We start from the raw sequence: 27,484 nt of genomic DNA, 5'->3' as shown, positions 1-27,484 counted from the left end.
TAACGTTTCATACATGACAAAACAGATGTGTCAGGAGTTCAGCGACACTGATCACGCTTGCAGATGGCTTTCCCCTGAAGCCTGGTCGTAAAACATTTGCTTTATCTATATGGGCACCCATGCTATATGTTATATGTATTCCACGACTTGCACTTAACACAACAGTCAGCAGTACTGAATCACCAATTCTGAATTAACGTATCCACATGAGACTATCGTTTACCTGGTATACTTTCCTTTGTAAAACTGATATGATTCAAGGGTCTGAAATCTGACTAGTATTTGAAACTTGAATTGATAGCATTATTCTGACAGGAACTATACATTGTTCTATTTAAAAATACTGTTAGCACAAGTGGGGTTTAATTAGGGTTTGAAATGCTCCTCTCTCCTTGTACGACCCATTTCACAACACCGATTGACCCTTAGACATGCCAGTAGTCTTGTAGTACCAGAACGATATTTCCTTTCTGACTGTCACGTCCATACACACATGCTTACAGATTGTTGCCATATAGTTAGACCAACAGTGCCACCAGCGTGAACAAACAAAAAACGTTCATGGTTATTGATTCTGAAAGTTGGAATGACAATCAATCGTCCCCTTATTGACAATAAGAGTTAATATTGATTTCAGCCCCAGGAGTCATTGGTGTGGTCTTTGAAACTGATTTTGGTTCCACGATAAAAACAATAATCATAAACAAGACAATTTTACTGCAATGAGACAATGACAACAATAAATGGGTGTACAATTTATTTATTTCACTGAGAGCGACGTGTAAGTCTAGGCTCAAGTAAGTGATCAACAAAACAAGCGTTGACAAGCATAAATGCATGTGTGAGGAGGTATTTGTACACTACTTAATGGAGATGTCTTGGGGAAGCCAGTTAACATTACAAGGTTTGAGAAGAATAGGACCGTTGACAGCTTAAGCCTGCACTGTTAACATAGGGTTTGTCAAGCCAGGAGTGAGCGACTGATCTATTGTTTTTGGGTTTTTTTTTTGATATTTCACATCACATCGGAAATGGTTCAGGCATAGCGTGACGAAAGCAAATGTGATACCATATTATGAGTATATTGTAAAGCCTGTCGCCAGAGATCTTCAATATAACAACTTGACTATCATAGTTAGAATTGTCCCTAGTATGGTGATCTGCCTTTTGTTGTTGGCGATCTATAGCATGTTTTTTATATTGTATCGTCTGGATAGTGATATGTCTAGATAGTTATATGTTTAGATGTGGCGTTGAATATTAATTAACTCACTCACTCACTCACCCCATAGTTAGAATTATAACTAGCATATAGGTTGAGTGAGTAAGTTAATAGTTAACGTCACATCGGCAATATTTCAGCCATATCGTGACGACAACATGTTTCACACTGAAATGAAATATGTACTACATTAAAAAAACCAGTCGTCAAAGGACAGTAACACAACAAAAATATCACAGTTACAATTAATACTAGAGTGGAAAGTTAAAACTAGTAGCACTATTTGGACCATACAACATAAAATAGGGGCTATACATCAACAACATCTGAAGGTAGATCACCACACTAGGGACCGTGGAATAAAAAGAGTACAAAGGTTAAACTGCTACAGAATCTTAAAAAATATGCCATGTTTTGACAATTTGACAACTATTGCTTCGTTACTGATTTCTAGAAACCTCAAAACATTTGTTTCCTGCAGAGTGGTTGATGGAACAATGTACTGCATGAACATGTACTCTCTGAAGTTGTTAATGCTACAGCCTTCACAGAACCTAGATCAAAGTTCACCAGTCCACATTTTTAGAATTTGCAAAACATATATAAATTTAGGACCCGTCTGATAAATCAAAATGTCGTTAACTGTTATGTCGCCCGTCTTACATTTAATGCTGTTCTTTGTAAATATATACTACCCATAAAAAGTTGAGTCTCAATTAAAGCACTCTCTGATTGTCATGGATATATACATTGTTTATATGTTGTGGGAGCAGACCGCAAACCTCATGTAGATAAACTGCGAGGATAATGCATCAGTGTTAAAAACACATGTGCAAATATCATAAATATTGTTTGGTTTTAAAAATACAGGTTCAACTTCAGGTGTACTCACAAGGGTGGTCGCATCCCACAGAATTTATTCCAGTGGGAAGAGGAATATCCCTGGGTGACCCCTTTAGTCCCTTGTTTTTTACTTGTTTGTCTATAAATCCGTCACGCTTTCTGTTCAATAAAGAGGACGGTTACCATGATCTGTAACACCTTGTGCCTCAGTTTGATGACAACACATTGACTTCTCGGCCCTCATTCAATGATCACAGCGTTGGGTCTGCAAAGAGCCCTGTCGCCCTGGGCAGGGAAAATCAAGGAGTGGATGAACTGGAGGCAGCATTTCATGAGGGGTTTTGCAATCGCCTCGGGGACATATCCTAAGGCTTCCTGGTAAAAGCAGTCACGTGAGATCCGTGCACAAGAAACTGATGTCAAACGATTTGGTAAATTGCATTCCAACATTTAAATGAAAAGGATTTACTGTGAAAGAAAAATGTAAGGAAACCTACATGGCGTAATCCTAACGACAATACTGAACTGAAATCATTCAGCAAGGATTAATTTCTAGTGTCCCGGCTGGCTGTTCATTGTGACTATGTGTTAGTGAATCAATAACATACAGTGGCGGCATGGGATGCCTGATAACGATTGTCAAAAAATGAGTAAGTGAGTGAGTGAATGAATTAAGTCTTAACATCTCATCGGCATTATTTTAGCCTTATCGTGAAGACAACATATTTGACACTGAAATGGAATATGTATATAACAGAAAAACCTGGGGTCAAATGAGAGCAAAAGAACTACAATATCACAATTACAACTAAAATCTTTATGAAAAGTTATCCTAACAGCGATATGTGGACAGTACAATATATAACCTGGCTGTGGATCGCCAACAACTGAAATGAGATCACCATAGTAGGGTTCACGGGGACGTGTCTAAAATAAACTTCTGTCGCATCGACGGTACTCGTTGCACAGATCAACAAAACGGCGTATAAGTAAACTCACTCACTCATTATATATCTATATACAACCTGACAAACCCAAACAGTCTGCTAGCCGGACCAAGATCAGGTGGACGAACTGTCGGCGACATGTCGCCTCGACTACATCTTTCGCCTCAAAAACGACATCAGCAATAATGTTTCCGTCTGCCACCATCCTACCTTAACAAAATCCCCTAAACGAACCATAGGACATACAAAGGAGACATACCTCTTACTGATTAATACCCCAAAGGAAAACTATGGATATGAACATGCCACCATGTAACTGCGGATATCGTCGCACAGGATGTAGACAAATAAAATGTTATGCTTGACAACATCCTTTGTTTGATATGTTAGATATCTAAACACAGATCCTGCTCATAGACATCCCATTCTGGGTTCCCCGTAGTCAGGCCACTGCTGTTCCCGCTAGACGAGATTTCACACACTTGGGATTCTCTTCTAAAATTGAACGCAGGACAGGAACCACGTTCCAGGCAGACTCTTGCACAGTCCTTAAAGGACCTGGTCTCCATCTCTACAGGCACTGTCAGATCGATCTTCTCGTCAGGCGTCTTGTTGAATATCACTCCTGAAAACAGCGATATTATCTTAACATGATATAACACAGTGTGAATCAGAATGTGCAAACGTAATGTAAATCTATCAGAAATCGGCTTCACACATCTTACCCATTCGGGAAGAATTTTGTACAATAATGATTCTGTCATAGTTTGTACGATTAACAACCATTTTGTATGTGAATATAGTCAAAACCCACGGTCATGTCTTGGCATGGTTAACGGAGACAACTCTGCTTCGAATCAACCGTGTTTATTTTGCATTATGACAACTTGTTACTGACCATAATTGTACTGCAACAGATTAAATGTTATTAATGTTCCAATGAAATGAGTTAAGAATGACACAGGAGCTGTAGTGGGCTAGATATGTTACAAATGTAAATGTTTAACCCCATGATTACCTTGTGATTGGTTTTCGAACTCGTAGACTTCGATTTCACATAGAAACAGTGGATCCTTCTGGAACAGGCGAACAAAACGTCCTCTCACTGGCGTCGGGCAGACGACTGTTTTCGCCAAACCCTTTTGGAACGTTCCAATATACTCAACGCAGAGTCGTGGATTTGGAGGACACTTTGGATCGGGGTATACGAGCAGTTGGAAGTCATTTGGTAAACCATCTGTGAAGAGGCTGTTTATGTGATTTTGACGATGAATTGGTTACACCGGTCTATAATAAGACACAGGGAGTTAAGGAGGAATTGCCAATCTTTCATCATGAATCAACGTTTTAGAATTATACTTGAGACAGACCCATTAAAATTACATAGAAATATTGGGTAAATGAGTATGGTTATACGACGTAAGCAATTTGGAATAGTAACCACAGGATGCACCATACATTCATTGTAAACACTGATCCCAATAACTCACGAAAGCTTAAATACATAATATTTGCCAAATGTGAGGAAAGCGGAGTATCGGAGAACCGATGCAGAGACAATCTCATTTGTAGTGATAAATACCAAAAACTGTGTTAGTGTGCCTCACTGTCTGTTTTCAAATCATTCTATTGATGCAACATTTGTACATACATGCATATCCGGCAGGAGTGATCCGGACACTCCCAACTCTGACAGTCGTCTGGAGATCCACCTGCCACCATCCTGAAACTGAATGTGTCTCAACGTAGGTACAGAAAAGACCATTCGAGATATCCATGATTGTGATATTGAGTCCATCCACGGCTTTATCAGGCCCAGTGGGATCAGCGTCATGACTTGCTGTTGCCGGGCGGAGGAGTGCAAGATTTGTGGAACCTAAATTGAAACAATATGTGGTAGATTAGTATCAACAGTGATGCAGGAGATGGAGTTAGGGTACCTGTACAAACCCCCCTTACTCAAGGAAAAAAAGAACACAGCTTCACATGTGCTTCTTTGCCAAAAGATACCATATAGAGCAATATGTGTAGCTGTTCTGCAAAACTGGTTTATGGACGTAACGAGCATACACGTAACAGGGTTAGGCACTAAGATGCGCTTGGGGTCACTTTCATACCAGTGAACACTGCATTAGGCAGGATAGTGCCTATCTCTCTAGGTATGAGGACATATTTAAAACACCCCATACGTGTTAAAGTGAGTTGAGGTCAGGTGATCTCAATGGCCACTCCAATACCTACATTCTTCAGGCCACAAAGCAATATGGAAGTGCATCTTTGCTCAGCGGAGATGTTTGTTTGAGTTACCTTCGTCAGAATCGGACCAGCGAAAATTGGGCAATGCGTAAACGGGTTTGTATGAGCTGGTCAGGTCACATATATGGTCGCAGTTGGATTCGGTGCTCTTGACCTTCATTTCATGGTCACAAAGTGACGTTCAATTTTTACCCTTGTCGGCAAGATATAAACTGTTCCCTGGATTTCTCCATATACAACACAAGGTATGGCGATACTTTGAAGATTTCAGTCTGTTATCTGCATGTTAAGCATGTCTATAATTATTCGCTGCATATTTTTAAATTCAACACCAAGCTTCATCTTGAAAGGGTGCAGGATCAATTCGATTTTGGAGACCATCTCATAGTTTTCGAGGTCAAGGCGACACATTAACAAATTCTTTATGTTTTCCTACATGTTATCTTGTCAGCGAGATATGTCAAGAACCATTCACTGGACGCTCTTGATATTTGACACCAAGCTTCATCTAGAGGAGGTGCAAGGCCAACTTGGTTTTGGTGACAGTCACACAAGTTTCAAGATCATGGCGACACTTTGAAGATTTCAGCATATTAAAACTGCATGTTGAAATTGTGTGCAATTTCATAGAGTTTCTTCATAGAGTTTAAAGACTTTCCTTGAATGTTTTTCAACAAGCTATTTCTTTATTACTATGTTTTGAATATTTCATACGGTAAGACATACGTATTAACTTCAAAGTGAGTCTTGAAATATTTGTGCGTACAGAGCAAGTTATCAAGAGAGGTTGACTGCTAATGTTTTGTTGACATCCAACTTTATTTAACTTAAAGTAAGACTTCATATAACTTTTTCCTTCACTTTCATTACGTTTGGGTGTGCGGCGGTGCATTATGTCACCTTAGAGACAACACTTGTTTTAAATCGTGAAGACAGGTATCTGATAAAATGATGAATTCATGATGACGTAATGAATAACACACAGTTTATAGGGTACCAAAATCTCTTCAGAACTTCTCAACAAGGGCACAAACACACGTGTGGGGAAAGGTTTAGTATTTCACTTCGAGTGAACAGTACCATATTCCCAAGATCATTCTTAAGCCAGTTTTGCATTATCCATACCAATTAGTCACTCCCGATGACATAGTGGCTGCTCAGGCATTGCAAAGATGCCATTGAAACGTTCAGCTGATGTATCATATCTCTATAGTATCTTTGACACGGGAATGTGTGAATGTGTGAGTTAATATTTAACGTCGCATCGGCAATATCGCAGCCATATCTTGACGAAAACAATTTATATGAGAAAAATGAAAACATTTTGAAGAACGAAACCTGTCACGACGGACAGTAAAATACTAGGGTATCACAGACATAGGTATAAAACTGGCACGGAAAAGTAAAACATTCTAGTAATTAAAGCAGACAATACAATATAAAACACGGGCATAGATCGCCAACAACTGAAGGTAGATCACCATACTAGGTACCATGGGGACTTACAGTACCTTTGCTACCTGCATGGACCCCAGTTGGATTTACACTATCCCTTCAGCCACTGGTCTGTGACGAAATGCTACCCAAAATTAAAATAACAACAATACAGGGATTAAAAACCCGGTAGACTTTAATTTACATCGAATGTTTTGGGATCTACGTACTCTCTCAGGAGGAACATAGTTTTACAATACTTCGACCCCTTTTGAGGGTACAGCCACAAACAGTTCTAGTTACTAATCTAACCTAACAATCATTAAAATACATCTATCTACAGAACATAATACTTAAAATTAAAAAATGAAATCAAATTTAAAGAAAATAATTACATAAGAACTAACTGTGTTAAAAAGTCCATGAACTGTTTTTACAGTAAATTATTTATTCCTAATGATAGGGGATTCAACACAGTCAAGCAGGATATGCATAATGTGACTCTCCAATTACAAGGGATACAAGATGCATGCGTTAGTATATCTTGTATAGCTAATACGACATCGCCGCATGATGACCTCTTCAAATCTGGACTGACAGCCAAAGTAGATGTAACCAATAAACCAATAATAAATAAATATTTTATGTTCTATTCATAACAGCTTGGGCGTCCCACTTCTTTTGCATGAGATCACGGATGTAATCTGGAATACGAAGTGGTGTCAGAGATTTGTAGATCTCTTTCTTGTCAGCAAGATCGGCTATTGTATTCCCAGAAGTGCCTACGTGGCTGGGTAACAACAAAAGACGATGTCGCATTGGCAAGTAGCAAGATCATTATACACTTCAATAATTTCAATCAAAAGTTGATGTTTGCAAGAAATATGTTTAACAGCCTGAGGGCAAGAAAGAGAGTCTGAATAGATTATACACTGTATATACTGTATAATGTATAGGGTGTCTTTAAATATATTTAAGAGCCATTAATATGGCGTCAGCTTCAACTGTGAAAATAGAACAGCTATCCGGTCGAGAATCGAGAAGATATTATTCTACAGCCAATGACAGTGGAGTGTGCAGCTTCAGCGTTGCGTTAACTTTGGTCTCAATGACAACAAAATCAATGGCAATAAGTGTTTTTGAACGGTCTGAGGCCGTCAAAAGGATCATTTTCAAGAGGACGTATGCTCTGTTTAGTTGGGGTTTCGTAAGTCATGGTTAGTCACTAGATTTCATCATCGGAGCTCTCCACCAACCACAGAGTATCACAAGGACAATGCTAAAACAAGTGGGTCTCCAACTTGCAGTACCAAGAATCCTCCAGCGGAAGAATTATGTACAATTAATCCACCAGATTGGATCATGAGACCCCGCCTTCTTGACATAAACCTCTAGGCAAAGTTCAAAACATCTTATTTCAAAATCAGAAAACGTTTTGGATATGAAATATAGCCAAGATCGTAATTAAAACAAGTCCAAATTAAATTTGTGCAATGATATATAAATATATATCCATACACAGGGCTTGGCGAAATTGGAACTGGACAATGGCAATACAAATATATCAGCACTAAGCCAAGACAACGAACAAAAATGCACATTATTTCTCAGGGCTTAGGTCCATTCAACCACCCGTTTAGGTAAAGTCAGGGTCAAGGTGGTGTGTTGAGCAAGAGAAGCACAGGCTCCTACTGCAGGCTCCTACTGCCCTCTACAACCAGGATCCCTTCCTCCACCGGCACGGGCCCGCATGGTTGGTGGACGAAATATGCCCCCGGATCCACAACGAGTGAGTGAGTTAACATTTAACGTCACATCGGCAGTATCTCAGCCATATCGTGACGAGAACATTTAATACTGAAATGAAATATATGCCTATTATAAAACTTGTCAACGAAGGACAGTAAAACATATATATATAAAACTAGCTATAGTAACTATACCTAAAACAATTTATCTATAGAGGACAATAGAAGATAAAAATGGGCTATAGATTGCTAACAACTGAAGGTAGATCACCATACTAGGGACCATGGGGACTTACAGTACCTTTGCTACCTGCATGGACCCCAGCTGGATTTACATCATCCCCTCAGGCGTCAGCAATTCGGGAAATCTAGCCATGCAAATAAAACGACACTTATGCTACGATTATAAACGTGAAAGTTTGAATTTACTTTGAATGTTTGTGGACTTACGTACCCTCTCAGGGGGGCAATAGTTTTACAGTACTTCAACCCCCTTTGAGGATACAGCCACTAACAAACACAGTTACCAATTTAGACTTCCAATATAAAATATTTATCTATTTACAATTCTGTCAATAAATCTAATTCTTTTAAAAATGCAATGATTAAATGAGAGCTTGTGTTATTAAAAATATTCTTCATAGTTCGTGAATTAAAATACTGATCCCTTGTGATGGAATACCCAACACAGTCAAGCAGGATATGCTTGACTGTGATTCTTCCATCACAAGGGATACAAAACGGAGGATCCTCACCTTTAAGCAAATATTTATGTGTATATCTTGTGTGGCCAGTACGACATCGTCGCATGATGACCTCCTCAAATCTGGACGGTTTTATTTCATGTACTTTATTGATACTTACTTGAGTGTCCCACTTCTTCTCCATCAGATGACGGATATACGTTCTAATGCACGCTTTGTAATCTGAATATGGAATACGAAGTGGTGTCACAGATTTGTTGAGCGCTGCCTTGGCAGCAAGATCAGCCATCGCATTCCCAGAAATACCTACGTGACTGGGTAACTAACAAAAGACGATGTCGTATTGGCCAGTAGCAAGAGTATTATACAGTTCAATAATTTCAATTAAAAGTGGATGTTTTCAAGAAATATTTTAATAGCCTGAAGGCAAGAAAGAGAGTCGGAATATATTTTATACTGTTTACGTTTCGGGTGTCTTTGAATATATTTGAGAGCTGTTAATATGGCGTTAGCTTCTGCTGTAAAAATAGAACTATTATCTGGTAATCTAGAAGATATTATTCTGGATCCAATGACAGTACCGCAAGCTACTGCACCACCGTCCTTGGACCCATCTGTAAATAAGGATTTGTAATTGTTATATGTATGTTTCAATTGATTACATTCTCGTTTATACTGTAATTCATTCGTTTCTGATTTTTAAATGTAGTTAATGTTAGGTCAGCCTGTGGCCTAACCAACTGCCAAGGGGGGGAAGAAAGAAGACAGAAAGGAGCTATATTGTCCAGCTCAATACCAGCAGCAGCAATAAACGGCTTTACTCTGAGCCCAAAAGGTGGAACAAGAGAAGACTTTTTGCGAAACAAATCCTCATAAAGAGGACTGAAGACACAGTTATGCGCAGGGTTAGATTCGTTAGAGTATAGTTTTGTGATATATTGTAAAGATAGTTTAATACGGAGTTGTGCAAGAGATGGATCATCGGCCTCAACGTAAAGACTGTCAATAGGTGAAGTTCTGAAGGACCCAAGACAAAGTCTTAGACCTAGGTGATGGACAGAATCAAGAAGTTTAAGATTGCTTTTGCAGGCTCCACCATAGACGATGGAGCCATAATCAAGTTTAGAACGAACGAGTGATCGATATAGATGGAGAAGGGTAGCTTGATCCCCTCCCCATTTCGAATTTGAAACCACTTTCCACAAGTCAAGTGCTTTCAGGCATTTAGTTTTAAGAGATTTAATATGTGGTAAAAAAGTTAAATGTGAATAAAATATTAGACCCAAGAATTTGGCTTGCTTCACAACTTTAATGGGCGTCCCATCCAGAGACAGTTGAGGGTCTTTATGGGGTTTGTATTTACGACAAAAATGTATGCAGTTAGTTTTCGATTTGGAAAATTTAAAGCCGTTTTCAAGACACCATTTATCTATTTTGTTTAAACACAACTGCAATTGCCGTTCAATGGTATGCATATTTTTACCACGACAAGAAATATTAAAATCATCCACAAATAACGATCCATCAATTGAATCGTTTAAAACTTTTGATAAACTGTTGATCTTGATGCTACAAAAGAGTGACAGACAAAATACTGCCTTGTGGAACACCCTGATCCTGATTGTAATGATCAGACAGGGTAGAACCCACACGGACCTGGAATTGTCTGTCATTTAAAAAGTTGGCAATAAATTGAGGCAAACGACCTCGCCAACTAAAGTCATGTAAATCTCTCAAAATACCATGTTTCAAGGTTGTGTCATATGCTTTTTCAAGATCAAAAAGGATAGACACAGCATGTTGTTTATTAATTAGTGCGTTTTTAACAAATGATTCCAGTCGCACTAAGTGATCGACAGTACTTCTGTTTTTACGGAAACCGCATTGTATATCTGTGATAAGATTATTTGTTTCCAAGTACCAAACAAGTAGATTATTTATCATGCGTTCCATGGTCTTGCAAACACAGCTAGTTAGTGAAATAGGTCGATAATTGGACGGATCCGTATGATCACGTCCAGGTTTAGGTATTGGTACTACTATGGCGTCACGCCATGAGGAGGGAAAGTTACCCGATGTCCAAATATCATCAAAAATATTTAGGAGAGTTTCCAGACAGGATTCTGGTAAATGTTTCAGGAGTTGATAATGTATATTATCAGCTCCTGTAGCAGTGTCATGAGCTTGATCAAGAGCAGTATGGAGTTCATGAATAGAGAACGTTTCATTATAATTTTCCCCGTTATCAGAATTGATATTAATAGTTTTCTTTTCTTCTTGTTTTTGATATTGCTGGAATGTTGGTACATAATTTGAAGAGAAAGAGGTTTAGCAAGGGTTTCACCTAGTTTATTAGCAATATCTGATTTATCAGTAAGCAATTGATCTCCATGTTTAATATGATGGACAGTAGATTTAGAACCTTTACCTTTGATTTTCTGGACCATATTCCATACCTTGGAGATGGGTGTCCGAGAATTTATTTTGGACACATAATTTTGCCAAGATTGGCGTTTGTTTTGTGTAAACGTACGCCGTGCTTTAGCATTTAAAATTTTAAATTTATTCAAATTATGCACCATAGGATGGCGACGGAAATATTGTTCTGCCTTTTTCCTTGCCTTCCTAGCTTGTTTGCACTCATCGTTGAACCATGGTTTTCTTATGTGTGGAACTACAGAGGAATTTGGTATACACTCATCAGCTATGGAATTCAGTTCATCAGAAAAAGATTTAATAGCATCAGGAACGTCAATAAAACGTTCGGGTGTAAGTTTTGCAGTGTTTCAAATAAAGCCCAGTTAGCCTTTTTAATATTCCGTCCTGATGATGGAGGAACATCAGATGGAGTTACATATTTTAATATAGTAGGAAAATGGTCACTTCCACACAGGTCATCGTGGACTGACCATTCGAATTCATTTAATAGTTCTGAATTTGTCAATGACAAGTCGAGAGCAGAATAGGTCCCTGTACCAGGGTGTAAATATGTATTGGAACCATCATTATAAATACATAAGTCATTGTCAGAACAAAAGTCCTCCAACAATTTACCTCTAGTGTTTGTATTTACACTACCCCAGAGTGGGTTGTGCCCATTCAAATCTCCCATTATAATACAGGGCTTCGGGAGCTGATCATATAGAGCTTGAAGATCGGTTTTGGCAAAAGCCGAAGATGGTGAAATATAAAGAGAGCATAGCGTAAACGCTACATGTAAAGTAATTCTCACTGCAACAGCCTGCATATTAGTATTAAGTGAAACAGGGCTTTGAATAACGTTTTGTTTGACTAGAATGGATGATCCTCCAGTGGCCCTATCACCCGGAGTTGAAAAACAATGATATGCATTAAAATGAGGAAGGTCAAATGTATCTGTTTGCTTTAAATATGTCTCTTGGAGACATATCGCTGAAGGTGTGAATTCATGTAAATTTGTCCTCAATCCTCTGCAGTTCCACTGTACAATATTATTGGAATAAACTATCTTTTGGGGGGATTTATTGGGGATCTACCCCGCACTCTTTTGGAGGGCGACAAGCTATGTGCCCTAGAATGGACGTTTTCAGAAACGTCCATGTCTTCAAGAGACCCATATTTATTGTACAATTGAATTTTATTTTGTGACCCCTTAGGAGCTCTGCTACTGTGTTTGATTTACTGCTTTGATTTACTTTTCACCGTTTGTTGACTATCAGATGTTGATTGAGACTTTGAATGTGACTGAGATGTTGATGATTAGTGATCAGAAGACGACTTGAGGTACTAGAGAGTGATTCCTCAGTCTGTGATGATATAGCAGGGTACAAAAGCTGTGGAGAATCGCAATTTACTCAAGTCAAGCTTAAGGTAGTTTGGCAGCCTGTGGATGATTTTGTTATTTTAGAGCGTGACTCCAATGTTGGTTTTGCTACTGCAGCATAACTTTCTGGAAGATCAGATCTTTTTACTATATTATTGGCCTCAGAAAAAGAGATATTGAAGAGATAGTGAATTTGATTTTATTTATTTCCATTTGTTCTTTCCAAACAGGACATTGTTTCGAAAATGAGGAATGGTCGCCTGAGCAGTTGGTGCATTTTTAAAAATCACTGGTACAATCTTCTGTTGTGTGTGTCTTCTCACCACAGTGGGCACACACAACGGACAATGTACAAGTATTTACACCATGGCCGTACTTCTGACATGTAAAACATCTGAGCGGGTTCGGAATGTACACGTCAACCTTGATGTTGCAGTAACCAGCCTTCAATGATTTTGGAGCTGTCGGAGATGAAAAGAAGAACAGATAAGTATTGGTTGGAACACTTTCATTGTTTTTACGGACTGAAAAGCGTTTGACGTCGAGCACACCTCGATGTTTCATTTCAGTCATGATGTCAAGTTCTGTGATGTCAGAAAACAACCGATCACGGTCTCTGATGATTCCCTTGCTCGTGTTTAACGTCTTATGAGCAGATACAGTAACCGGAATTCCAACAAACGATTCTATGCTCATCAAATTGACTGACTGCTGCCGTTTCCCACACTCAACCTGCAGTGCACCTGAACGTAACCGTTTATTGTTCTTAACTTCCCCGGCAATACCTTGAATACCTTTGGCAACTGCGAACGGGTTCAATTTTAGAGGCTTTTTATCAGCAGATTCGATCACAAGAAAGCGTGGCCAAAACTCAATTGATCTGGACGGTCGAAGGTCATTATCATCAACATCATTTTCAAGAGGACGTTTGGTTTTTTTGTGGGGATTTCATAAGCCATATTTAGGGTTGAGATTTCATCATCCGAACTCCCCACCCACCACGGAGTATCACAAGGACAATGCTAAAAACAAGCGGATCTCCAGCTTGCAGCACCAAGGATACCCGGATGATATACTCCAGCAGAAAAATTAAAAGATTAATAGTTTCACCAGATTGGCCCATGAGCCACCGCCATCTGGCATAGGACTCTAGGCAAATTTCAGAACAACATATGTCAAAATCAATGTTTTAGATAATATAGCCAAGTCCAAAGTTATAACAATTCTAAATGATATGTGTGCATTGAAAAATATAACAATACTCCATGCACAGGGCTTGGCATGACCAGCCGATTGGTCGAACCGGGACCATTCGACCACCCGTCTAGGCGAAGTCAAGGCCAAAGTGGTGTATTGAGCAACAGGAACACGATTGCAGGCCCCTATTGCCCTCAACCACCAGGATCGACTCCTCCGCCGACACAGGGCCGCAACCCACGGCAAACGGGTTGGTGGACCAAATATCCCCCCGGGTCCACTACGGGGGTGTTGGCGAGCTCTTGGCGTTATCCAGCACCCACCACGAGGAGGTGGCTCACCACGGGTGCCCCACAACGAGTGAACGAGTTAAAGTTTACCGTCACATCGTATAACACTAGCATGGAAAAGTAAAACATTCTAGTCACTAAAGCAGAAAGTGCAATATAAAACACGGGTTATTCACCGATAACTGAAGGTAGATCACCTTACTAGGAACCATGGGGACTTATAGTACCTGGACCCTAGTTGGATACATCATCCCTTCAGCCGCTTCAGCGTGTACTGAATGCTACCTAAAAACTATTATTAGTTCTCACATTTAGGTTCTTGAGAGGCATTCTATTAATAGTTTTTGGGTAGCATTCCGCACACGCTGAAGGGTTGATGTAAATCCAACTAGGTTCCATGCAGGTAGCAAAGGTACTGTAAGTCGCCATGGTCCCTAGTATGGTGATCTACCTTCAGTTGTTGGCGATCTATAGCCCGTGTTTTATATTGTATTGTCTGTTTTTTAATTACTAGAATGTTTTACTTTTCCATGCCAGTTTTATACCTATGTCTGTGATACCCTAATATTTTACTGTCGGTCGTGACAGGTTTCGTTCTTCAAAATGTTTTCATTTTTCTCATATAAATTGTTTTCACCACGATATGACTGCGATATTGCCGATGTGACATTTATAGGATATTAAACGAGCTTCCCCTTTCATATCAAGTTTATGTAATATTTTTGGTTTGTCACTCGTCACGAGCTTTAGCGAGTGACAAACCAAAATTATTTCTTGAGGGACATGAACTTGATATGAAAGGGGAGCGAGTTTTGTATCGTATTTATTACCCACGTTCTAAAAAGTGAAAATATCGTTAAAATAAAGCAATATTTTGCTTTCCTATCTAGAACCATGTAACGCGGATTAATACATCATATTGGTGATTGGAATATCAACCGCTTCACTTCAGGAACACTTACGCTGCGTAGAGGTAATGTATTTCCTATACGGCGCCTAATCACAAGAAAATAAACAAATTAAGACAGAATAAAAAAAGCAAGGTTTCAACAGCAATAATGTAATTTATCGAAACACTTGCGAAGTGTCTGGGAAGTGCTTTTGACCCCTACATAAGAAACCACGGAGGCATGGCAGTGACAATATGTTTGTGCGGGAGGACACGAATGGATGCGGCTGACAGTGACAGTGACAGTGACAGTGAAAGTGACAGAGATACAAGTGCGCCGCTCGTCTGTTGATGTTGTGTGTCTCTGTGATGCATTAAATAAGTCTCCCGTCATCCTAGACAAATCTAAACTCAGTGTCATGGTCATCACAGTATACAGTGCGCTTAACGTGACTGCTAAAAGGGAAACCTGCAAGACAACTCAAGTGGGAAATGGTCAAAGTCTAACAGATCACCAAGTCAACAACGAAAACCAAACAAAAAACAAAAGAATGAAAAACAGATGCAAGAAAATAATCAATAACACTAGAACCCCTTTCTCCTACATAAGTAAACTCGCCGCCTGTCACCTTCAGCTCTCTCGTTCAGTATATAAAGACCACGTACATGACACAAATCCAATAATTTGCGCCTAAATCGATTTATAGTACGGTCGTATGACGCTCGGGCATTGTTTTTATCAATGTATACACCATCATTACCAAAGTCATCATTTTGTTGCAATATTTGGGGTCAGCGTCATTACTTTACAAAAGAAAATTGACATTCTAGATATGTATTGCAAGAAATGGGGACTCTCTATAAATAACGACAAAACCAAGGTCGTTGTATTTAAAAAAGGTGGCTAAGTATCAAAACATGAAAAGTGGCACATCGGTAATGAGAAACCTCAAACTCGCACTAAATATAAATAGCGTGTAGAAACATGTTTTCTGAAGCTTTTGTCTTTTCCCAGCAAGCCGAAAAGGGCGCTGTATCCAATGAAAAAAATGTATCTGTACCTGTAAGCCAGTACTTCCAAACATTGCTTTGAAAATATTTGATGGAAAATTCTAACCTATCCTATATATATCGTATGGGGCATAGTGAGTGAGTGAGTGAGTGAGTGAGTGAGTGAGTGAGTGAGTGAGTGAGTGAGTGAGTGAGTGAGTGAGTGAGTGAGTGAGTGAGTGAGTGAGTGAGTGAGTGAGTGAGTGAGTGAGTGAGTGAGTGAGTGAATATTTAACGTCGTCACCGTCGTCTACCGACACAGGGCCGCAACCCACGACAAACGGGTTGGTGGACCAAATATGCCCCCGTGTCCTTTACGGCGATGACGAGCTCTTGGCGTTACCCATCACCCACCCAGAGCAGGTGGCTCGCCACGGGTGCCACAAAATCAATAGTTTTACAAGCTGCACCATATATGATGAAGCCATAATCGAATTTTGAACGGACCAGTGATCAATATAGGTGTAAGAGGGTAGGTTGGTCTCCTCCCTACTTTGAGATGGAAACAACTTTCAACAAATCTAGTGCCTTCAGGCATTTAGCTTTAAGGGATTTAATGTGCGGTAAGAAGGTTCCTATACAACTTTGATGGGAGTGCCATTTAAAGATAATTCAGGGTCCTTATGCAGTTTATATTTTCTACAAAAGTGTATATAATTTGTTTTGGAGACACCATTTATTTATTATATTTAAACACAACTGTAGTTGCCGTTCAATGGTATGTATATTTTACCGCAACAATAAATATTAAAATCATCCACAAAAAGTGATCCGTCAATGGAATCGTTTAAAACCTTGGATAAACTGTTCATCTTAATACTATATAAAGTGACAGACAAAATACTGCCTTGTGGAACACCGTGATCGTGATTATTGTGGTCCGACAGGGTTGAAACCACTCGGACTCGGTAAACGACCTGTCAACCCAAAATCATGCGAATACTTTAAAATGCCATGTTTCCAGGTGGTATCGTAGGCTTTCTCAAGATCAAAGAATATCGATACAGCATGTTGTTTATTTACTATAGCATTTGCGACAAAGCATTGTAAACGTACCAAATGATCAATGGTACTTCTATTCTTCCGACAACCACATTGAATATTTGTAATGAGGTTATTGGTTTCCAGATACCAAATTAATCTGTTATATACCATTCGCTCAATGGTTTTACAGACACAGCTGGTTAAATATGTCGGTCTGTAATTGGAAGGATCAGTATGATCCTTACCAGGTTTGGGTATAGGGATTACAATGGCATTACGTCATGGACGAGGAAAGTTTCCAGATGTCTATATTTTGTCACATATATCTAAAAGTGTGACCAAACATGGTTCAGGCAAGTGTTTCAGCAGCTGATAATGAATATTGTCATCACCCGCTGCTGTGTCATGAACTTGCTCAAGAGCAGTATATAGCTCATGTATTGAAAAGACTTCATTATAGTCTTCACCGTTATCTGATTCAAAATTAATGTTTGTTTTCTCCTGAATAGGATCAGCAATATCACTGAAACAGTCGGGTCTTAGTTTAGATGTGCATTGAATTTGAAATAAGGACCGGTCCGCTTTGGAAAAAATTCATCTTGTATAAGATGAAGAATCACTTGCAGAAGATTCAGATAATATCGTTGGAAAGTGATCACTTCCACAGAGATCGTTGTGAACTGACTAATCAAATTCATTAAGTAGATTAGAGTCTGCAAGAGACAAATCTAGAGAAGATTGGGTGCAGGTTGTAGGATGCAGATAAGTGCTTGAATCATTAAATTGCACAGGTCATTATTTGAGATAAAATCTTCCAGTATTTTACCTTTAGTGTTAGTATTTGTACCACCCAAGAGTGGATGTTACCATTAGGATCACGCATTATAATGCATGGTTTCGGAAGTTGATCACAGAGAGCTTGGAGATCGGTCAGGTGAAGTGTTGGAGAAGGCGGAATATAGAGTGAACATAATGTAAGGACAACATGAAGTGTAAGTCTCACTGCAACGGCTTGGAGATTAGTTGTAAGTGGTACATGGCTGTGGATAACATTCTGCTTCACAAAGATCCACCAGTGGCCCTATCACCCGAAGGTGAGATATTATTATACGCATCGTACTGAATTAAAAGTATCTGTCTGTTTCAGATGAGTTTACTGTAGGCAGAATGATGATGGTGCCAGATCTTGGACTAATAGATGTAACTCATATGAGTATAATAAATATCTGTCGACGAAGGACAGTAAAACAACTAAAACATCACAGAAAAGAATGTAAAACTAGTAGTCATGCCCAAAACAATTTATCTATAGAGGACAATACAATATAAAACTGGGCTACAGATTGCTAACAACTGAAGGTAGATCACCATACTAGGGACCATGGGGACTTACAGTACCTTTGCTACCTGCATGGACCCTAGCTGGATTTACATCATCCCTTCAGCCGTCAGCAATTTCGGAAATCTAGCCATACAATGAAAAAAACACTTATACTACGATTAAAAACCTGGAAATTTAGAATTTACTGTGAATGTTTGTGGACTTACGTACCCTCTTAGGAGGACAATGATTTTACAATACTTCAACCCCCTTTGAGGGTACAGCCAGCAACAATTCAAGTTACTAATTCAAACTACCAGTCATTAAAATACATCTATTTACAGAAACATATTATTCAAAATTCAACCAAAAATCTATTTCTTTTAAAAAACCTATAATTAAATGAGAATTAACGCTGCTAAAAAGATCCTTAATTGTTTTAACTGTAAAATACTTATGCCTTGTGATGGAGAATTCAACACAGTCAACCAAGGGATACAAAATGGATGATCCTCACCTTTTAACAGGTACGCATGAGTATATCTATTGTGGTCAATACGACATCGTCGTAAAATAACCTCTTCAAATCTGGACTGACAACCCAAGTGGGTATAACCAATGTAAGGTTTTATCTCATGTAATTTATTGATACCCACTTGGGTGTCCCACGTCTTCAGATCACGGATATAAGATCTAATGGTGGCTTTGTAATCACTATAAGGAATAAGAAGTGGTGTCACAGATTTGTTGAGTGCTGCTTTAGCAGCAAGGTCAGCCAATGTGTTACCAGAAATGCGTACATGGCTCGGTAACCAACAAAAGACGATGTCGTATTGGCCAGTAGCAAGAGCATTATACAATTCAATGATTTCTATTAAAAGTGGATGTTTGCGAGAAATACTTTTAATAGCCTGAAGGCAAGAAAGAGAATCGGGATAGATTATATATTGTTTATGTTTAAGGTGTCTTTGAATATATTTGAAAGCTGTTAATATGGCGTTAGCTTCTGCTGTAAAAATAGAACTATTATCTGGTAATCTAGAAGATATTGTTCTGGATCCAGTGCGAGTGGCACAAGCCACAGCGCCACCGTCCTTGGACCCATCTGTAAATAAGGGTTTGTAATTGCTATATTTATGTTTTAATTGATAATATTCTTGTTTATATTGTAAGTCATTTGTTTCTGATTTTTAAATGATGTTAATGTTAGGTCAACTTGTGGCCTAAGCAATTGCCAAGGAGGAGAAGAAAGAAGACGGGAAGGCGATATACTTTCCAGCTCAATACCGGCAGAAGAAATAAATGGTTTAATTCTGTGCCCAAGAGGTGGAACAAGAGAAGACTTTTTGTTATACAAATCCTCATAAAGGGGATTGAACACACAGTTATAGGCAGGGTTAGATTCATTAGAATATAATTTAGTAATGTATTGTAAAGACAATTTTATACGACGTTGAGTAAGAGATGGTTCATCGGCCTCAACGTAGAGACTATCAATAGGTGAAGTTCTGAAAGACCCAAGACAAAGTCTTAAGCCTTGATGGTGGACAGAATCAAGAAGTTTAAGGTTGCTGTTGCAGGCTCCACCATATACGATGGAGCCATAATCGAGTTTCGAACGTACGAGTGATCGATACAGGTGTAAGAGGGTTGCTTGATCCCCTCCCCACTTTGAGTTGGAAACAACTTTCAACAAGTCAAGAGCCTTCAGGCATTTAGTTTTAAGGGACTTGATATGAGGCAGAAATGTTAAATGGGAGTCAAAGATTAGGCCCAAGAACTTGGCCTCCTTTACAACTTTGATGGGAGTACCATCTAGAGATAGTTCAGGGTCCTTATGTGGTTTATATTTTCTGCAAAAATGTATACAATTAGTTTTGGATTTAGAAAATTTAAAGCCGTTTTCAAGACACCATTTATTTATTTTGTTTAAACAAAGCTGCAGTTGCCGTTCAATAGTATGCATATTTTTATCACGACAAGAAATATTAAAATCATCCACAAATAACGAACCATCAATTGAATCGTTTAAAACTTTTGATAAACTATTTATCTTTATGCTAAGAAGTGTGACAGACAAAACACTGCCTTGTGGAACACCCTGATCCTGATTGTAATGATCAGACAGGGTAGAACCCACTCGAACTTGAAACTGTCTGTTATTTACAAAGTTGGCAATAAATTGAGGCAAACGACCTCGCAAGCCGAAGTCATGTAAGTATTTTAAAATACCACATTTTGCAGCTTGTGCCATATGCTTTTTCAAGATCAAAAAAGATAGACACAGCATGTTGTTTATTAATCAGTGCATTTTTAACAAATGATTCTAAACGCACTAAGTGATCGACAATACTTCTGTTTTTTCGGAAACAACACTGTATATCAGTTATAAGGTTATTTGTTTCCAAGTACCAAACAAGCCGATTATTTATCATGCGTTCCATGGTCTTGCAAACACAGCTAGTTAACGAAATCGGCCGATAACTGGATGGATCGGTATGATCACGTCCAGGTTTAGGTATTGGTACTGCTATGGCGTCACGCCATGATGGAGGAAAGTTACTTATTTAGAAGAGTTTCTAGGCAGGATTCTGGTAAATGCTTCAGGAGTTGATAATGTATATTATCAGCTCCTGTAGCAGTATCATGAGCTTGATCAAGAGCAGTATGGAGTTCATGAATAGAAAAAAGTTTCATTATAATCTTCTCCATTATCTGAGTTGAAATTAATAGTTTTCTTTTCTTGTTGTTTTTGATACTGCTGGAATTTAGGTAAATAATTAGAAGAGGAAGAATGTTTAGCAAGGGTTTCACCGATATCTGATTTATCGCTAAGTACTTAATCTCCATGTTTAATATGATGGACAGTAGATTTAGTACCTTTACCTTTAATTTTCTGGACCATATTCCATACCTTGGACATAGGTGTCCGAGAATTTATTTTAGATACATAATTTTGCCAAGACTGGCGTTTGTTCTGTTTAAAAGTACGCCGTGCTTTAGCATTTAAAATTTTAAATTTATTCAAATTATGCACCATAGGATGGCGACGGAAATAATGTTCTGCTTTGTTCCTTGCCTTCCTAGCTTGCTTGCTTGCTTGCAGTCATCGTTGAACCATGGTTTTCTTATGTGTGGAACTGCAGAGGACTTTGGTATACACTCATCAGCTATGGAGTTCAATTCATCAGAAAAACATTTAATAGCATCAGGAACGTCAATAAAACGTTCAGGTTTAAGCTTTTCTGCACACATTGTTTCCTATAAAGCCCAGTTAGCCTTTCTAAAATGTCGTCTTGATGATGGAGGAACATCAGATGGAGTTACACCTTTTAATATAGTAGGAAAATGGTCACTTCCACAGAGGTCATCGTGGACTGACCATTCGAATTCATTAAGTAGTTCTGAATTTGTGAGTGACAAGTCGAGAGCAGAATAGGTCCCTGTACCAGGGTGTAAATATGTATTGGAGCCATCATTATAAATACATAAATCGTTGTCAGAACAAAAGTCCTCCAACAATTTACCTTTAGTGTTTGTAGTTACACTACCCCAGAGTGGGTTGTGCCCATTTAAATCTCCCATTATAATACAGGGCTTCGGGAGTTGGTCATATAGAGCTTGAAGATCGTTTGTAGCAAACGTCGAAGACGGCGAAATATAAAGAGAGCATAGTGGAAACGCTACATGTAAAGTAATTCTCACAGCAACAGCCTGCATATTAGTATTAAGTGAAACAGGGCTTTGAATAACGTTTTGTCTGACTAGAATGGATGATCCTCCAGTGGCCCTATCACCCGGAGGGGAAAAACAATGATATGCATTAAAATGACGAAAGTCAAATGTATCTGTTTGTTTTAAATATGTCTCTTGGAGACATATCGCTGAAGGTGTAAAATATTGGACTAATAGCTGTAGTTCATGTAAATTAGTCCTCAGTCCTCTGCAGTTCCACTGTACAATATTATTGGAATAAACTATCTTTTGGGGGGATTTATTGGGGATCTACCCCGCACTCTTTTGGAGGGCGACAAGCTATGTGCCCTAGAATGGACGTTTTCAGAAACGTCCATGTCTTCAAGTGACCCATATTTATTAAAGAACTGAATTTTGTTTTGTGACCCTTTCGGGGCTCTGCCACTTAGTTTTTTCAAAGGATCTGGCCTTTTAGGTTTAGTTTTAACGGTTTCCGAAGATTTTGGAGTTGATTGAGAAGATGACTCATGATCAGAGGATGCTACAGATTGGATTTGAAACGAATGTGACTCTGGCGTTTGAGTAGATATTGTAGGTGAAGAAATCAGAGGAGCTTCTGATGTAATCCACGTCAAGTCAGTTTGACAGCTTGCGGTTGATTCTGTTATACTTGCTTCCGACGGTGTTTTAGTTATAGAAGCATAGCTTTCACTAGGTTCAGAACTTTGGACCAGGTTTTTGGCATCTGCAAAACTAATGTTTCGGGTGAATTTTAGTTTGTTGATCTCCATGTGATACTTCCAGACAGGACATTCTTTAGAAAAGGATGAATGGGCACCAGTGCAGTTTGTACATGTCTTAACGTTACTGTCACAATCTTCTGTTGTATGTGTCTTTTCACCAGAGTGAGCACAAACAACAGACAATGTGCAGTTATTTACCCCACGGACGAACTTTTGGCATTTGAAACATCGAAGAGGGTTTGGAATGCACATTTCAACGTTGATGTTACAGTATCCTGCTTTCAGTGATATTGGAACATTTGGAGAAGAGAAAGAAAACAAATATGTGTTTGTGTTGACAGTAGCATCATTTCTACGGGTTGTAAAACGTTTGACAAAAAGGACACCTTGCTCCTTCATCTCTGAGGCTATGTCAAGTTCTGACATGTCAGCAAACAAACGTCCACGGTCCCTGACAATTCCTGTGCTCGTGTTAAGTGTTTTGTGAGCCGAGATCGTAACTGGAATGCCGACAAAAGATTTAGTGCCCATAAGATTGGTGGCTTGCTGCCTTTTTGCACACTCAACCAGAAGGGCACCGGAACGTAATCGCCTAATGTTTTTAACATAACCAGCGATGATGTGTATACTGTAAATCATGAAATTAATGCGAGCACTTTATTAATGCGAAAAATGCGTCTGTACATGTGTCGCATTATTAAAATGACGCATTTCAGTCTTGGGGTGTACTTTTGAAAAAACGTCAGAAAACAGAAATCTTTTCTTGTCCTTATTGTCTTCAATACAATCAATACAGAATAAAACAACACTTTAGACATCTTGTATAACATTCATTGACAATCGAGCACTCGTTACATTGACACTACTTAATACCCATTGAAATTATTCATCGGCAAATTTTGTCACTAAGCAGAAGCGTTGACACTACACACTACACCAGTCAATGCAGGTCACTTCCTCATCACAGGTATCGCAATTAAGTTATCACTGGTTACAATAATCACTGTCAATTGTTCAAAGTCATTGAAGCACATCAGCCAGACCGGACATTCTCCAGTCACACAAGATCGTTTCACGATCTTTGCTCACCTTTGCAATCCCGACCTCTATCCATTTGGCATGTAGAGGCGTCATCACAGCCGTTATGACATTGCACAATTACCAAGGTTTTTTTATATGTTAACGTGTCACCTCAATTTAATTTGAGCAAATCCGTTCAACAGAAGTCTTTCAAGACGGATTACATTTATAATTGTTGGCATAAGACAAGTAGTGGCAAGCAATCACATGATCAAACATGGCAGCGTCATCAAAACATCATCAGCTCCATTCCATTCAATGCTTAACAAGTTCCATTCAGGTCACTAGTGTGTGGTAATTAGAAATGAAAAGAAAATGAACATCAAAGAATCAGGGTGTAGCATTTTCTGATCAACACCACTTCCTGAGCTCGCATTAATTTCATGACGCATTTTAGACAAGACCTTTGCATTCGCATTAAGTTCATGACGCATTAATTTCACGATTTACAGTACCTTTAGCTACAGCAAAAGGATTCAACTTTAAAGGGGTCTTGTCAATAGATTCAACAACAAGAAAACGTGGCCAATAATCAATTGAGTTGGGCAGTTTGTGGTCAGTTTCAACGGGATCAATATCAAATTGACGCTTGGTCTTTTTTTTTAGGGGTTATGTAAGCCGGGTTTATTTGTGCAGCAAAATAGCCAGTATGGTTGAACCGGGCCCATCCAACCACCCGTCTTGGTGAAGTCAGAGCCAAAGTGGTGTGTTGGGCAATAGGAACACGGTTCCTGGCCCTCAACTACCAGGATCCCTTCCTCCACCGACACAGGGGAGCAACCCACGGCAAACGGGTTGGTGGACCAAATATGCCCCCGGATCCACACGAGGGGTTAGAAAGCACTTAGCGTTACCCAGCACCCTTCACCAGCAGGTGACACGCCACCCTGTTGACGAAGAACAGTAAAGTATATCACAGATGACTATTTGAGACTAGTAATTACATCTAAAGCAGTTTAACCACACAGGACAATACAGTATAAAATGTGCTACAGATTGCCAACAACTGAAGGAAGATCACCACACTAGGGACCATGGGGACTTACATTACATTTTCTCTATTATCTTAAATGCAGTTCTGTTGCATCTGTAAACCACTTTATACAGACCATGGCTGAATGCATATTGCCGTACACAGCGCCAGCAATGTTACAACTTTCGCGGCGTGGACAAGAAACTATGAGTTCCATATAGATCGCAGAAAAATCAAAAACTGGTAACATAGACGTCAGACTTAGAGATACCTGTTGGTATATGTTTCATACGACAGGCCTCGGTGACCCTTGAATAATGATGGTAGGAGTATGTCTCCTTACCTGTGGACGACTTCATCCATATGAGAAGCAAAGGTATGATACCGCCAGATATAGCCCGACATACACGGATTTTTCTCATTCTGGTACCACACCGCAGGGATTGCTGGAGTGACACAGTGGTTTGGTTTACATGTAGATATAGAGAAAAAAAATTGATTTATCAGGTTAACAAAACTGTGGATGCACAGATCAAAGGCTGTGAATGGCAACTGGCCAATATCTAATGGAGTAAATATGTTTAGCGTGTAACCCTTGCGACAGACTCAAAACATGCAGCTTGCATGGATTATTCCTGACAAAGGCTTTGAATCAGGCTTTTATGACATCAGCCTGGAAAATCATATTAATGATTTGCTTTGTACTCCAGTGACACTCGAAACGGATAATTTAATTGATTGATATAATTTACTGACAGACCAATAGAGTGATAAATAGTTGTGATATTGATTCGGACTGCTAACAAGAACTTCCACTATAAGCCAAAAACGTGCATTTGCAGTAAACAAATCAATGATGAACATAGAATTGTAAGATGTGAATCTATGGATAACAAGCCCAGTGGTCTCTTGAACTATCACCGATATATTTTGAAGGGTTTATGCTTTGCTTTAACCACTAGGCTTCGCATGTAACAGGCACCATTGAGAGGACATATTATCTATTTCGTGAGAACAAAGACAAGTCACCAAGTTTAGACTTAACTGTTATTCACTAGAGAAAGGTGATTTGATAAATGAAGTAGGTTATTCTTGATATTACGGTCTTATTACTACAAGAGACGACTAGCAGGAACGGGTTGTCAGGCTGGCTGAGTGGGTAGACACGTCATCGTATCCCATTTGCTCAGATCGATGTTCATAATGTTGATCACTAGATTGTCTTGTCTAAACTAGGCAATTTACAGACCACCACCATACAACTGGAATATTGCTGGCTAAACTAAACACATCCACCCACAAAGTGAGCGAGTGAGTTTAGTTTTACGCGCTCTCAGCAATATTCCAGTTATATGGCGGCGGTCTGTAAATAATCGAGTCTGGACCAAAAAGTCCTGTGATCAACAACATGAGCATCGATCTGCACAATTAGGAACCAATGATATGTGTCAGCAAGCCTGACCACCCGATCCCGTTAGTCGCCTCATACGACAAGCATAGTCGCTTCTTATGGCAAGCATGGGTTGCCTGAAGACCTATTCTACCCCGGGACCTTCACGAGTCTATCGTGTCTTAAGTTCGTCAGGACAGGTATCCCTTCTCCAAGATGTATCGACCGTGGTGAACGTCAAGTATATGCGTCTTTTCAGAACTACGATCATCAGCCCCAACTTGACCCGCCACTATTTGAATTGTATATAATTTAAAAAGAAAAGAATAACTCAACCGCGAAATTCAGATATTTTCGCGGATCGATGGTTAAAGAGTACCGGGTCGATATCCAACATGGGGCCCTCTGTAGTTAATCTGTTTTACATTTAAGTACTAGTTGGAATTATCTATAGTCTAGTCGTTTTACTGTCCCTCGAAGACGGATTTGTACCATTCACTAGTATGTATAATATTAATTTATAGGTTCTCGTCACAATATGACTGCAATATTGCCGATGTGACGTTAAATATCAGCTCACTCCCTCCACCATGGGATACAGTGTCCGTAGACTCTTAATTATTTCCGTCACCGTGACTTAGTGAGTGAGTTTAAGTTTACGCCGCAGTCAGCTATATTCCAGCTATATGGCGGCGGTCTGGAAATAATCGAGTCTGAACCAGACAATCCAGTGATTTGGTCTAGTTATCAACAACATGAGCATCGATCAGCGCAGCTGGGAACCGATGACATGTGTCAACCCAGTCAGCGAACCTGACCACCCGATCCCGTCGCCTATAAATATGTCATAAAAATTAAAGTCTTGCCTCCTCCATGATAACATACAGCTGAAAGGACGATGTAAATCCAGCTTGG

At 39.2% G+C, this 27,484-nt stretch overlaps 1 protein-coding gene across 1 annotated transcript; it reads right to left on the bottom strand.

The window, feature by feature from the left end:
• Window positions 1-744: 744 nt before the first annotated feature.
• Window positions 745-25,626, bottom strand: LOC137258408 (uncharacterized). The gene is made up of 4 exons (XM_067796081.1): window positions 25,523-25,626; window positions 4,664-4,888; window positions 4,031-4,249; window positions 745-3,637 (listed from the first exon to the last, which is right to left on the bottom strand). Exons 1-4 carry the CDS (start codon window positions 25,599-25,601, stop codon window positions 3,399-3,401), a joined length of 762 nt encoding a protein of 253 aa, XP_067652182.1. The 5' UTR covers window positions 25,602-25,626; the 3' UTR covers window positions 745-3,398.
• Window positions 25,627-27,484: the final 1,858 nt, after the last annotated feature.

This window comes from Haliotis asinina, chromosome 12 (genome assembly GCF_037392515.1).
Source record: "Haliotis asinina isolate JCU_RB_2024 chromosome 12, JCU_Hal_asi_v2, whole genome shotgun sequence".
Classification (NCBI taxonomy): domain Eukaryota; kingdom Metazoa; phylum Mollusca; class Gastropoda; order Lepetellida; family Haliotidae; genus Haliotis; species Haliotis asinina.
The sequence above is the reverse complement of the archived record's forward strand: the minus strand, read 5'-3'. Positions and strand labels throughout refer to the sequence as shown.

Coding starts and splice junctions, on each gene's coding strand:
- LOC137258408 (XM_067796081.1), bottom strand. CDS start 25,601: ATGAGAAAAATCCGTGTATGTCGGGCTATATCTGGCGGTATCATACCT. Junction 4,889..25,522: donor ATGGATGAAGTCGTCCACAG/GTAAGGAGACAT, acceptor GTTTCAATTTAG/GTTCCACAAATCTTGCACTC. Junction 4,250..4,663: donor CACTCCTGCCGGATATGCAT/GTATGTACAAAT, acceptor GCCTCTTCACAG/ATGGTTTACCAAATGACTTC.